Source organism: Symsagittifera roscoffensis, chromosome 4 (genome assembly GCF_963678635.1).
Source record: "Symsagittifera roscoffensis chromosome 4, txSymRosc1.1, whole genome shotgun sequence".
Taxonomy (NCBI): domain Eukaryota; kingdom Metazoa; phylum Xenacoelomorpha; order Acoela; family Convolutidae; genus Symsagittifera; species Symsagittifera roscoffensis.
Genome location: NC_087065.1, coordinates 49973882 through 49987172, shown reverse-complemented (window position 1 = coordinate 49987172; position 13291 = coordinate 49973882). Strand labels below are relative to the sequence as shown.

The window sequence follows — 13291 nt, the reverse complement described above, 5'->3', positions numbered from 1 at the left end:
AAAAATTCCCAGCTCATATCAGGGCGAAGCCCTGTTTGTTCCGACTGACTTTCGGTTCTTTGGTGAGGTAATAACATTAAAAAAATTAAGTGTAAAAAAAGATTTTTCTTCTATATTGAGACTTTTGTTGAAACCATCACCACCACGCCATATAAAGTACAAAGCGATAAATTTCGCTCCTAGTAACAAACCAGTTATGGCAAATAAGCTTCCTTCAACCGTTTGGAACGATTTATGCGACGGATTAAACCACCTCTTACGCGTTAATAGCGCGAAACATATCAAGCGTTAATTGTCCCAAATTGGCCAAAATGGCCAAAATGGCCATCTTTAAAAATTTTTAAACCTCAAACTCTACGAAAAACAATCACAGGTAAAATATCTTTTCAGATTTAAGCTCAGTAAAGCAATATTTTTGAATGATATAAAAGAAACTCTGTCAAAAAAGGCTAATTAAAAAGTTCTAATTCGTCTGAAGAAAAAAACTGCCCCGAGCACATAAATTCACTACTTTTAATACAAAAATCGGAAGAATTTTACATAACAAAAGAATAAATTCGAAATATCAAAATGCGACTTCATCCTAGACAATTGTCGTTGAATTTAACAGAGGTCCAAAGTTTCTAGTAAAATAGCAAGACAAATCAATCGGTTGTCTTCCCTTAAATTCATTTTTTCACAAATTGTTCAAAGCTTGTCATTGGACAAACTTAACTAAAATTTATTTGGAAATTATTATTCAGGTAATAAATTCCAAGCTGTACCTCCTATTTTGCTCAATTTGTTGTAGATTATACACAAATTTGAGTTGCAACGGCAAAATGATATTTAATAAAAACAGAATTGTTAATCAGTATAAAGCTATAAAACTCCCACTGACACGAGATAATGAAAAAAAGAGATAATTTATTAGTGTATATACTTGAGTTTGCCAAAAATGACTAGTTAAAAAATCGAAACAGGTCTGAAGAAAAGGGTATGCTTTCTTCGAGAAATGGAACAGAAAAAAAAACATAAAAATTATTTATATTGCTTAGCCGGAAACTCAAAAAGCTAGACGATTAAAAATAAAAAGCTTGTGTCTAACGGCAATGGATGTGACTCAAACTGAAACAAATAAAGATGAAACAATTTCTTTATGGTTATTCAACGCATTTTTTGATGATTTTTCTTCAATGTCTTTCTTTTGTCCACGATCAATCTTATTTTTGTTTTTTTTGCGTAAAAGGAGGCGTCGAATAATTATAATTTTTTAACAAAATGTGACAGTCAAAACAAGTTTGAAAATTTGTAAAAAGAGTGAGAACTTTGTTACTGGTTAGTTGAGCTGGTTTAGAAGAACGAGTGATTTTAACAATTTTATCTTTGAGAAGATATGCGAAAAATTTCGAAAAATTATTTATGCAAACAGGCTCATCATTTTTGATTTAAGCCAGAACCAAGCACCCTATAGCATCAAATAAAAATGCTACTTGTAGCGGTATGAAAAAAATTAAGTGCAAAAAAACTTTAAGGTCTCTAAAGTACATTACGAGGCCAAGCTTTGTACCAGATAGGAAACACAACGTACGTCATATTGACAAATTAGGTCAGTGTTTGGGGTTGCATCAATCCCAAAAAAACTGGTGTGTATTTGGGGTTCTATCAATCCCAAATAGTGATCCAGTAGATTCCGATTCTAGTGAATTCATGAGGGCGGTATTTGAGATGGGTCCCAAATTAAATCATATCCTGAGGGCAATTTTTTGTGAATATATGATACTATATAATTCTAAAAAGCTAACTCACAATTAATAAACTGAATATCTTATTCTTTCTCTTAACTTTTTGATGACAACCTAGTAAATAAAAGGTATAGTTATAAAAGCTATACTACATATACACATATATGTGAACGGAATTCGCAAGCAAAATGCGGACTTCACTAACAAATTGCGGATTCCGTTTACAGTTTGCGGATTCAGCTTACAGTTGCGGATTCCGCAACATCTCAATGTAAACTGGGCTTCCGCAGCAGCTCAATGTGGATTCATACTGTTATGGATTCCGAAAATACGGTAGCGGATTCCTCCAATTTGCCTATGTTTGGAGCAATTTTGAGCGGTACAGTGTTTAAGGTAATGTTTGTGGAATTCAAAACAGCAACGAAGATCAAAGAAAAGTAGCAATATTGCGGATTCAGCGACATATCTGATTTTGCCCTGTTGCGGACTGCTTACAATGCACAAAGTCCACAGTTTGGCCTCGTAATAAAGATTCAGCTTTTGATTAAATACACTTTATAACACTTAAAATTATTTTTTGATGAACACTAACATTATCAAGAGATTTTTGTTAACATTACTTAAAGTGGTGTAAATTGCGTTTGGTGGTATATCATTTTTCGCAATTTAAGTTGGAAGGGTTTCTGAATGCGAAACATTTCATTAATCTGGCGGTAAGTACATTAGAAAACTGAAAAAATAACAAAACTCGTATTTGGGCAAAGCCCTGATTTTTCCGACTGACTTTTAGTTCTATGGTGCAATAATAACATTAAAAAATTAAATGTAAAAAAAAAACAGTTTTATTTTAATTTGAGGTTTCTTATAAACCATCACCACACACGCCGTATAAAGTGCAAAGTGATAAATTTTGCCTCTATTAACAAACCAATTATGGCAAATAAGCTTCCTTCAACCAGTTTGGAACGATTTCTGGGACGAATTAGATCAACGCCTACTCGCTTATAGCGCGAAACATGTTGCGCGTTAATTGTCCCAAATTGGCCAAATTGGCAAACTTTAAACCCCATAGCTTTATGGAAATTGATGACAGGTAAAATATCTTCAAAATTTAAGCTCAGGACAACAATAGCTGTCGAATGATATAAATAAATTCCGTCAGAAATGGCTAGTTAGAGAGTCGAAATTTGTCTGAAGAAAAAAAAAAACCCCACCCAGCTCAAATATGCCCGTATTTCCGTTACGAAAGTTGCTCGTTTTAGCGCGAAGCCTTGAATGTTTCGACTGCCTGTTAAAGTTTATGGGGTAGAAATAACATGAAAAAAAATAAATGCAGTAAATGAAACAGATTTTTTTTAAATTGTTGTTTGTAAAAATTATACTCCCACACGCCAGATTAAGTACAAAGCGATATATTTTGCTCCTAGTATCAAATCAATTGCGGCAAATAGTCTGCTTCAACCATTTTGGAACGTTTTACTAGACGGTTTAAATCTCCCCCATAACTTTACGAAAATTGATCACAGGTAAATTACCTTTTCAAGTTTAAGCTCAGCACAACAATACCTTTGATTGATATGAAAATTTTCCGTCAAAATAGCTTGACTAAAAGTCGATTGAAGAAAAAAAATTGCCTGCAGAAAAAACCTCTCGAGCCCAAATATTCCGTTACTTTCTTTGCAAAAGCCAGAACAACAAGCAAATCAGTTAATTAAAAACGAACAGTTGAAATTTTGCGAATTAAATTGCAGGCTAAAATGATATAGCCCTTAAAGATTTTTGGTGTAGGGTTTCAAGTAAGTTTCCATCCATTGAGATCAGATAGATTTTTTTGATTTTTTGATTTTGCGGATTTAAGTGCCAAAACTACATCATTCTTCGCAATTTATTTTGGAAAGGTGTTTGAATGCAAAACATTTCATGAATTTGGCGTTAAGCACATTCGAAGTTTCAAAAAATAACACAACTGGTATCAGGGCGACTCCTTGAACGATATGACTGCCGTGTAATCTATATGGAGTAGTTTTTGGTTTCGAACAATTCATCCAGTTTTTATAAATCTAAAATTTGTTCAATAGTGATATAGCTATATATTGTCTTTACAGCACATTATAAAAGGGACCGAACAGATTGCCTCAATTCAATTTGAAACGATTTCTAACACGGAAAGAATTTCGGCTTCCGCGTTAATACCCGCAACTAAGAAAAATGAAAACAAATCGATTTTACTGGATTTTCGTGGTCTAAAGTGTTGTAAATATAATCGATTCCCATATTGCGTTCAGACAACAAAATTGGACTAAAAATGTATTTAAATCCAATTTTTCTCGCCGAAACAAAATGTATTATAATTTATTTGGAATCCGTTATAATGGATTTTATAATAACTTGATAATCACATTAAAATGCATTCTTTTCCACTTTATGCAAAGCGAGTGTACGGCCTAATCCTTTTCTATACCTAAACTCAAATTGCAAAAAGATTCCGTTATGCTCCGCCCAACGTTTGCCCCTTTGCTCCCCTTCAGTCCCCCTAACGTTTGCCCCTTCGCTCCCCTCCCCCCATTGAACCCCCCCCCCCACTGAACCGCCCCCCCCCCCCCCTGAACCCCAACCTGAATACCCCCCACCTGAACAACCCCCCACCTGAACACCCCCTCCCCCACCTGAACCCGCCCCCTCCCCCACCCGAAACCCACCCCCACCCACTGAACCCCCCTGAACACCTCCCTCCCCCAACCTGAGCACCCCCCCCCCCACCACCTGATCACCCCCCACCGTAACCACCACCACCACCGCCCTCATCTGAACCAACTACCCCCCCCCCGTTTTGCTCCCTTACAAGCCACCAGCCCTGCGTTTGCCACCCCCTTCCTTGAACCCCCACAAAATTGTTGAAAGGAACAAAATTCAGTTTTAAAGTACCATAAAAAAGTAACAAAAATATCAAATTTAGGCAGAAAAAAATTAAATTAAACAACAAGTAACCAACGTAACCAACTTTAGTTTAATGGGTAGAAAAGACTTTATGTGCGTTGAAATTTGCATTTAAGTAAAGTGGAAAAAAATCGTTGATAACTTAGTTTCAATGTCAGTGTTTACAAAAGTGAAAAAAAAATCGATTATAATTTATGAAAAAAAAAGATTTTGTTGCCTGGAAAAATAGTAATATTATAATCCATTTTCAATAGATTATAATCGATTTGTTTTCACTTTTGTGGAGACTGACAAGGAAGCTCAATTATAATAGATTTTTATTCATGGAACTCCAATGCGGGTAGCAGTGATTATATCGCGCATTATTTATCCCAAGTTGGCTACCTCTAAACCACATTACTTTAAAAACATTATTACATGAAAAATTTTTTTTCAATATTGAGCTCGAGAAAACAATACGTTTCAGATGGTAATATGAAATTCCGCAAAAAATGACTAGTTAAAAATTTAAACAGGTCTGCAGAAAAAACCATCCGAGCAAAAGCATTCCGTCACTTTCTCCGAGAGTCGGAACAAAATCAGCATCAGGATTTTGATCTATTGTTATCAAAAATCGACGGTCACAGAATCAGAACAATGATTGTTAAAAAGTACGGCTGTCGTACCTTAGTATTTCAACAGTTATTACGGGCAAAAACACTCTGATTTTGGCTATTCACGGCATTATGTTGGGCTGAAATTTCTTTATTAATCCGACTTTCGATACGACAGTAACGCAATATTTGTGTTCGGGATGGGTTTTTTTTTCTTCAGACTTTTTAACTAGCCATTTTTGACGGATTTTTTTTACATCATTCGAAAGGTATTGTTGTCATGAGCTCAAATTTGAAAAGATATTTCACCTGTGATCATTTTTCGTAAAGTTATGAGGGGTTAAAGGTTTAAAGAGGGTATAACTTGGGACAATTAACGCGCGATATATTTCGCGCTATTAACGCGTAAGCGGAGAGTTAATCCGTCTTAGAAATCGTTCCTAATTGGTTGAAAGAAGCTTGTTTGCCATAATTGATTTGTTACAAGGAGCGAAATCTATATTTTTGTACTTTATATGGCGTATGAGGGGATGATTTTCATAAAAAATTTCAAATTTTGAAAAAAAAATATTTTCATTTTTTTATTACATTTAATTTTTTAATGTTATTACTGCTCCATAAACCTGAAAAGGCAGTCGGAACATTCAAGGCTTCGCCCTGATACGAGCAGTCTTGTTTATTTTAGAGATGTTTTTATGAATGCGAGTTTTGACAGTTTATTTTGAGAGTAAGTTCCAATTGACAGTTTATCAAACTAGTGCTTTAGTAACCTAATCCAAGTTTTGCTTAGTTTATTCAAATTTAAAAAAAAAATTTCAGGTCCCTGCTGCAGTTTTCAGAAGCAGGTGTATAAGAAGTTTGGGTCATCATATGGAGTTGGGCCTCGAGACTATTGGGCTAATCTGACTAATTTCAACTCACAAGGAAAGCAATTAAACTGGATTCTTGTGAGTTTTTGAAACATGAAAAAATTGTACCTTTTTTGGTTTTTTTTTGGAAATTTTTGTGTTGTCAGTGCCAAAGTTCAACAGTGATTCAACAGTTCGGAAATCAACCAAACTACCGTTTTCCCTCAAATTTCTTTAGCAGGTTTAAACACTGGTTTCTTAGAAATTGTTGTTTTCAAAGAAATCAATCGATACCAAAGTTTAATTAAAGTTTTACGCTAAACTATACGTTATCACAGGATAAAATAAATCTTCAGTCTACGAAAATTCTCCAGCAGTATGTTCAGCGCGCTTGATTGAAATGAAAAGTTTCTGCGAAATCAAAATTTCAAAATTGATACATGCTTGTGGAGCGGCAGTTTACGGTAGCCCGATTCGAAGATTCATGGATAAAAACCTATTATAAAGCTTTTGCCGACTAAAATGTTGTCTTGATTATCAATTATCGTTGCAAAATTTTTTTATTACAAAATAAGCTATTAACATGATAAAACAGCTATTCTGTATAACAAATATCTCCAGCAGTATTTTCAGCGCGCTTGTTTGAAATGAAAAATTAAAAAAAAAATAAAATTAAAAAAAACAGGATTAGGTAGGTCAATATACAATAGCCCGCATGGAAATTTTGTTGCTGGAGTTATAAAGGATTTTTGTTGGTTAGTTTATTGATTATCGTGGCAAATTTAATCACCGTAATGGATTTTCAATCCATTTTAATCGATTTGTTTTCAAAAAAAGAAATCCATTATAATTGATTAAAAATCATTTTTGTTTTCAATATATTGGATTATTTGTTGTACACAAATTTTGTGAACATGATTTTTTTTTGTAAATAACTACCTTACTTTTGGCAGCTCTCTGCAAAACCCGAACGAACAATTTCGTCCCAATGATCACTAATCACCGCCAACATGCCACTTGCTGAGTCGCTCACGACTCCCCGCTACCCCCACCCCCCGCCCCATCAACGTTCAACCCTCGTACCTCTCACTACGCTCGCTCCTCTCTCTTGTCCGTTTAGGCCCATATCTGGGCCTAGGTTTTTTCAATGGCCTATGCAGCGGCACAGGTTATTTTTCGTTATTCAGGTCTCGCAGTTCCCGCATTGTTTTCTCTTCCTGAGACCTATGTGATTTGATGTCCATATTGATGTTTCTGTTTCTAGCGAGAAGGTCTTACAAAACTTCCTAAGATGCGAGCTAATATAAACTGTCGGCAGAGTTGTACCGCATCCGGTCTTGTGTCGCAGTTCCCGGTCAGACGCGTTTTCACATGATTCGGAAGATTGTGCTTTTCCCTGAATGTTCTTCTGCGTTTCGGACATACGAACTCTTGCTGGCTTGAGATTTCGTGCAGTCTTCTTTCATGTTTTCTCCATCCTCCCATTGAGAGGCCCATCTTCCCAGAGTCCTCCCATCTGCAGCGAAAAGTTGTTTCCTCCTCCGTTTGTTGATTTCTATCGGGCGTTTGCTCCCCACGCATTGCATAGGCTATTTGGTCTTCGCAATCAGCGATAAAGGCCAGTCTCTCATTTGTCTTTTTCTTCCGTGACTTCCTTGTTTTGGTCAGGTTCTCTGCATTGGTCCAATCTCGACCAATCTCGCGGAGCAGCCTTTTCCAGTACGAAATTACGTTGTCTCTGTTTCCGAAATTCCTCCTCGGATTCCCGTTTCAACTTTCAATACTACTTGACTAGTCAGTCTAGTGTCTTCCATCTGCAATACTTGACTTAGTTTCACCAAGGAACCTCTTCTCTTCTTTGTATCCGACGGAGTGCACTTCTAGTTGCTTCTTGATGTTGTAGCTGTTAGTGTTTTCTCTATGCATCCTCAGTTTTGGTATTCCCTTCTTATCAGTCCATACAATTCTATAGCACCGATCCACCGCACTCTGAAGTTTGCCAAGATCGTATTGTCCGCATTTTTTTATCCGGAGCAAATAAATTCTTTCTTTTTGTCATGACAGCGATCTCCAACTTCCATGATCGTCTCCTCAAACACCTCCCTACCCTCCTTGAGGTCGCATCATCAGCTAACAAGATAATCATGACTGTTCTCGACACACTGCTCGCTAGGGTCACTTTGGAGTCTGCTGTCTGGAGACTCTCTCATGGTTTCCTTTTCCTGGTTTCCATTGCACTCAGTTTTTTCTCTATTGCCGCTCTCAGTTTTCTCGCACGTGCTACGTTGATGGCTTGAAAAAGAAAGAATGAGAATGCGCATCATTCGTGCAGTCCGCGTTCATTGGGCCAACTTTCGCTACTTGCCTCTCTCCACTTCACTTGAAATGACGTGCCCTCGTGCACCCTTTCAACCTTGTATTTGTTGTTTGACCAATCACGATGTTCGCAATGATTCGTCACAGTAAGAGTCGGCTTAGCCTGATGTATGCTTTTTTAATGTCCAGTAGTACGGCTCCGGCTCGCTTCCCTGTGGTTACTTTTCCCGGCCGAAGACCCTCTTGATTTCTTGTCGCTCATTCTCAAGACGAGCTGCGTTGCATCGAAAGCTGATCTTCAGGTTCGGAATTCACTCTGTTTTTTCCCAGCTCTCCTAGGTTCTCTGACTATGCCCAGTTAAGATGCTTGCGCACAGACGACTTATCAGCGCAATAAACACACGACTCAGTAGTTGTCAAATCACCTCTCGAGCTCTTCTTAAACAACGGCACTACCCAGCCGGTCGTAGTCTCTTCTTCTCACTTATGCTAGTTTTCTTGAAGATGCGTAATGACTATGTTAAGCAATCATTTTTCGTGTCTCGGTTCATGGCTTTCAGTGAATTGAATTCTACTCCTTGAACTCCAGATGCTCCGCTTTTCATTTGCTTCGTTTCGTACATTATTTCCGGAAATGCTACCTTCTGGTCTAGCTGCTGGCTTTTGCACCTTGGCATGGATCGTCTCTTAGGGTTCACTCGATCACCCTTTTCAAACTACTCCAAACTAATCTCTGACGCGGCCTTGAAGTGGCATCCGAATTCTTCGGGAAGGAGCTTTTCTTCCTCGATGATTTTAAGATCTCCGGAAACTATATTTCTTGTACACGATCTGAATGTCACCACTGTGCAGTTCTGATTCTTCTTTGTTCTTTCCACGGATTGAGAGTTATATTCTTTTTCTTTCTGCATACTCTCGTAGGAACATCCCGGGGTACTGCCATTGCTCTGTCCCAGGATTGGATGTTGTCAGTCTTCTCATCCTTTTCTTCGTGAAGAGCTTTTGTATCGCCTGTAAGGCATCATAGTCAATTCCGACACGTGTATCAGGTTTCTTCACTGCTTTAACCTTTCTTATCTTTCTTATCCAGCATTCCATGGGTTTGGGTTGTTGTTTTGACAGGTCAGGTGCCTCGTTTACGGTCCGAATCTTCTTTGCTCTTTTGCTGCGTTCATCTTTTCATAGCACAAAGCCATCCAACTCATGTATGTCTTTTTTTGGGACATTTCCAAGTTCGTTGTTTATCGTGACAAAAAAAAACGAGTTTAGCCACGCAAGAATGTGGGCGTGGCTCAGTTCTACAAGCGACTTTCCAGTCGCGTTCATTTTATTCAAAGTATTAGGCCAAGATGCATCGTCAACTGATCGTTTCGTTTCGTCTTGTCTCCCACTGTCGCGTTGAAATCCCCTTCAATAATCAGGCACTTTTTGCTACGTTTCAATATTAGTGTTTTCAGTTCTTCCCTGGAAGTTTCATACTCCAGTAGTTCGCACCCCAAAGCGGTTCGTGTGTAGCCAAAAGTGCCAGTTTATCCGCCATCACGTCTGAGTGCCGTACTAAAACGGTCTCCGGACTGACTGCCGTATTAGTCCTTGCTCGGTCTTTTCCACTGCCCAGTTGTCTCAGAGGAAGATTCCGCTACTTTTGCCGTACACATTATAACCATATAGGTCTTTAGTTCTATCCACTGGAATCCGCCGTCTGGTTTGTTCAATTCCGAGAAAAAGATTATGTCCACATCAGTTTTGGCAATCACTCGTAGCTTTTCACAACAACGATTACTCCTAGGAAATGCAACTTTGGCTTTTGGTACACTCCACGACAAGATCTGTGTCCCATTTGTGTAGCCCTTCTTTTTGGTGCGTTCAATCCAGAATTTGTAATTTATTTTTTGCTTTCTTTTGCGTCTAGCTTTTTGTTGTTGTGCGTTTACCGCTTCCTTGCTTGGGACACCCTGTGGCCATAATTTCCGCCCGGTCTACTTCGGCACCATGAGTTGTACTCTGCTCTGCTTTTGAGAGACGTTCATCTAAAATGGACCACACGCTTGTTTCTTTTTTGTCTATAATTTTCTTCGCACATTATTGGCATGTCACGGATTTTGGTCTTGGGTTCTTCTACATTGTTCTCAGTTCTGTGGCCTGTCTATACGTCCAAGTATGTAGCCACTAGCCCGCGATGGTACCGAGAGGGAGCGGCAGCTTTGACCAAAACCCCCACAGACACACCACGGGCTGGGCCGTCATAGACACGACTTGCGTACAATCGTTGCTAGATAGCAAACTACTGTTGCACTTAATTGTACTCCATCGACCGCTAAGACCTAACTAGAGGCCAACTCTTTCCCCAATCCAGCGATTTCACAGCCATGTTTTTCTTCGCTTGCGCGTAATATGTCGTTGATTTCTCTTATTGAGTCGTTTTTTCAAGGTTTGCAGGCTTCGCATTTTTTCCGGTCTGGCGCGGACTTACTTGGCTCGACGATGTTGTCCCTTGTTGCCCCTGACATATCCGTGTCAAAACTTCAAGCACCTTGATCGATTTTACTCTGTTCTGTTTGAGGTATCTTTGAAAACCAAAGATTTCTTCCGTTGTGCATTCCGAAGTGAAAATTGATTTCTTATTCCTCTTGGAACAGATTTAATTTCCCCCGATCAGAATGGCAACATTATCTGCCCGCTTAGCATCTCTGGTTAACGCAGGGCTCTTTTCCTTAAATCTTCCGCCAGTATGAGGAGGGTTAGTGCCAGATCGGCGGGATCACCTGACTCTATACCCAAAAACCCCACCTTGTTGGCTCTCTCCTTCGTCGCAGCAGTTCCTTCGTCTGCGTAATAGTCCTTGCACCCTCGCTGCTCTGATTCTTTGTATCGCCTGGTTTTTCGGTAGGGGTTGGCTCTCCCCTCCCACTTGTACGGTGGATTTACGTTCCCACATTGTTGCCTCGACAAGTTTTGGTTGGCGCACACTCCACTCTTGGGTTTGGTTTTTGTGTGGTTCCGTTTTCCTCCTCGTGAAGCCATCGAAACCAAACTATATGAAGGAATCAAGCCCCCTCCCCTTCATCTACAATCCCCATCCTCCTCCCCCTCCTCCAAACACCCCCAACTCACACCCACCAACCACTGAAATAAATAACAAATTGTGGGGATAGCGAACAAAATTGAAAAACAACAAAAAATATGCAATTTAACAAAACTAAAAGCAAGTGAAATTATTAAAAACTGAAATTTAGTGAGAGAACAAAAGAACTGACCTGAGCAGGGGCGGATGTAAGATTTTCTCGAGGGGGGGATTTTCAAAAAATTTTCGAAAATTTTGATGGTTTTTTTTAGGTCGACCAAATTGATTATCCGAGCTTTCCTAAAGCAGTAAAAAACGCAGTTTTGGCCAAATTTTCTGCGCCGCGGGCAAATTTTTGAAAAACAGGTCGAAAAAGCCGTTTTTGGGCACTTTTTGGAAAAATCGCGTTTTTTTGGCGCGCGCTCCCCCTCAAAGTTAGTATATATAGGCGCTAAAGGCGCCTTTAGAAAAACTTTAGGGTCAGTCGGCCAAAAATGGAATTCTTAAAAAGTACCAAAGAGGGGACCCTTTGGGTCGGCAGGGGGTCGAATCCCTGAGAAAGGGGCGTCCGCCGCCCCCATCCCCCTAAATCCGCCCCTGAACTTGAGTCTCAAGTTACTTTGAACCACTAAATAATCGATTAAAAAGGATTAGATTTCTTTCACAAAAAATTTTGTAGATAAGTTGAAAATAATAAATCATAATCGATTGGGATAGATTTTAGTGGTTTGAAAAATTTTAAAAATATAACCGTTTTCTAATTAAATTTAATCGAATAAATTTGAGTTTCAGAGACACAGACTTTAAAAATCAAATAAAATCGGTTATTATATTAAGTTTTTAGTGAGGGGGGGTCTTTTGTACGGTTGATCCCAAAAAAAAATGAAAAGTGGTACTTTTTCTCTAACAGTGTGGAAAAATAATGAAAAAAAAATTTCAAATTCAAATTTAAAGTATTAATCATATAAGATATCGAGCAAGTTTTCCAGTCGTTTTTAGTGTCTAGATTTCATCATTCAGCGTTTGTTAAATGAAAATCGGTGGTTTAATCCGTTATAAATTTTTTTTTTTTTTAAAAAACATGTTTTTACTGATTTATATTTCTCCTATTCATTTTTGAAGACAACCATAGTTTGGTTTTGGTGTACTCCCGTAATGGAAAGATTACAGTTTCAATTTTTTTCCTTACTTTTTGCATCAAAACCCGAAAATGCACAATTTCAAATGTTAAAAAATACTTTAAAAAAATGTCTTCGCAATTTTTAATTTAAGCACTTTTTATAATAGATTTGTTTCGCGTTTCCTTTGTTCTGGCATGGCCAACCGGAAAAATTTTCTTAAGCAGATTAGAAAAAAGTGTTGACTACAAAAAAGTCTTGAAACTGACAATTTGTTAATGTGATTCATTTTATAGGTCAATTATAGACCGCATGTTTGTTTGAACGTAATTCAATCTGTTGGATATGGGGAAGGCGTTTTTGTATACCATGGGAATTACGAACTTGACTACCCAATGGCAATTCCTCTCAGAAATGCTTACGAGTATTATGTTATACCCGACGAGGGCGCCCTCGAACATTTCCTATCCTATGATTGGCTGAAGGAAAGATTGATATGCCGAGATCAACCATGGATTTGCGAAGAGGAAACTTTCAGTGGCAGTGAGCCGCATGATCAAACTGAGTTTAGACGGAAACTGAAAAACCACGAAGTGCAGATACCGATTAGACGTCATAATTGCTCTTCTTTCAGCAGAAGCTGAAATCATTTTCATAAATCGTGACCTACTTTTTCATCATAATTTTGAAC

At 38.3% G+C, this 13291-nt stretch overlaps 1 protein-coding gene across 1 annotated transcript; it reads left to right on the top strand.

The window, feature by feature from the left end:
• Positions 1–6073: 6073 nt before the first annotated feature.
• Positions 6074–13291, top strand: LOC134844532 (uncharacterized; the record flags this gene model as incomplete). Its single annotated transcript, XM_063861257.1, is given in 2 exon segments — positions 6074–6201; positions 12897–13291. Coding segments are annotated over 2 exon segments (476 nt in total), but the record flags the coding sequence as incomplete, so codon positions are not given.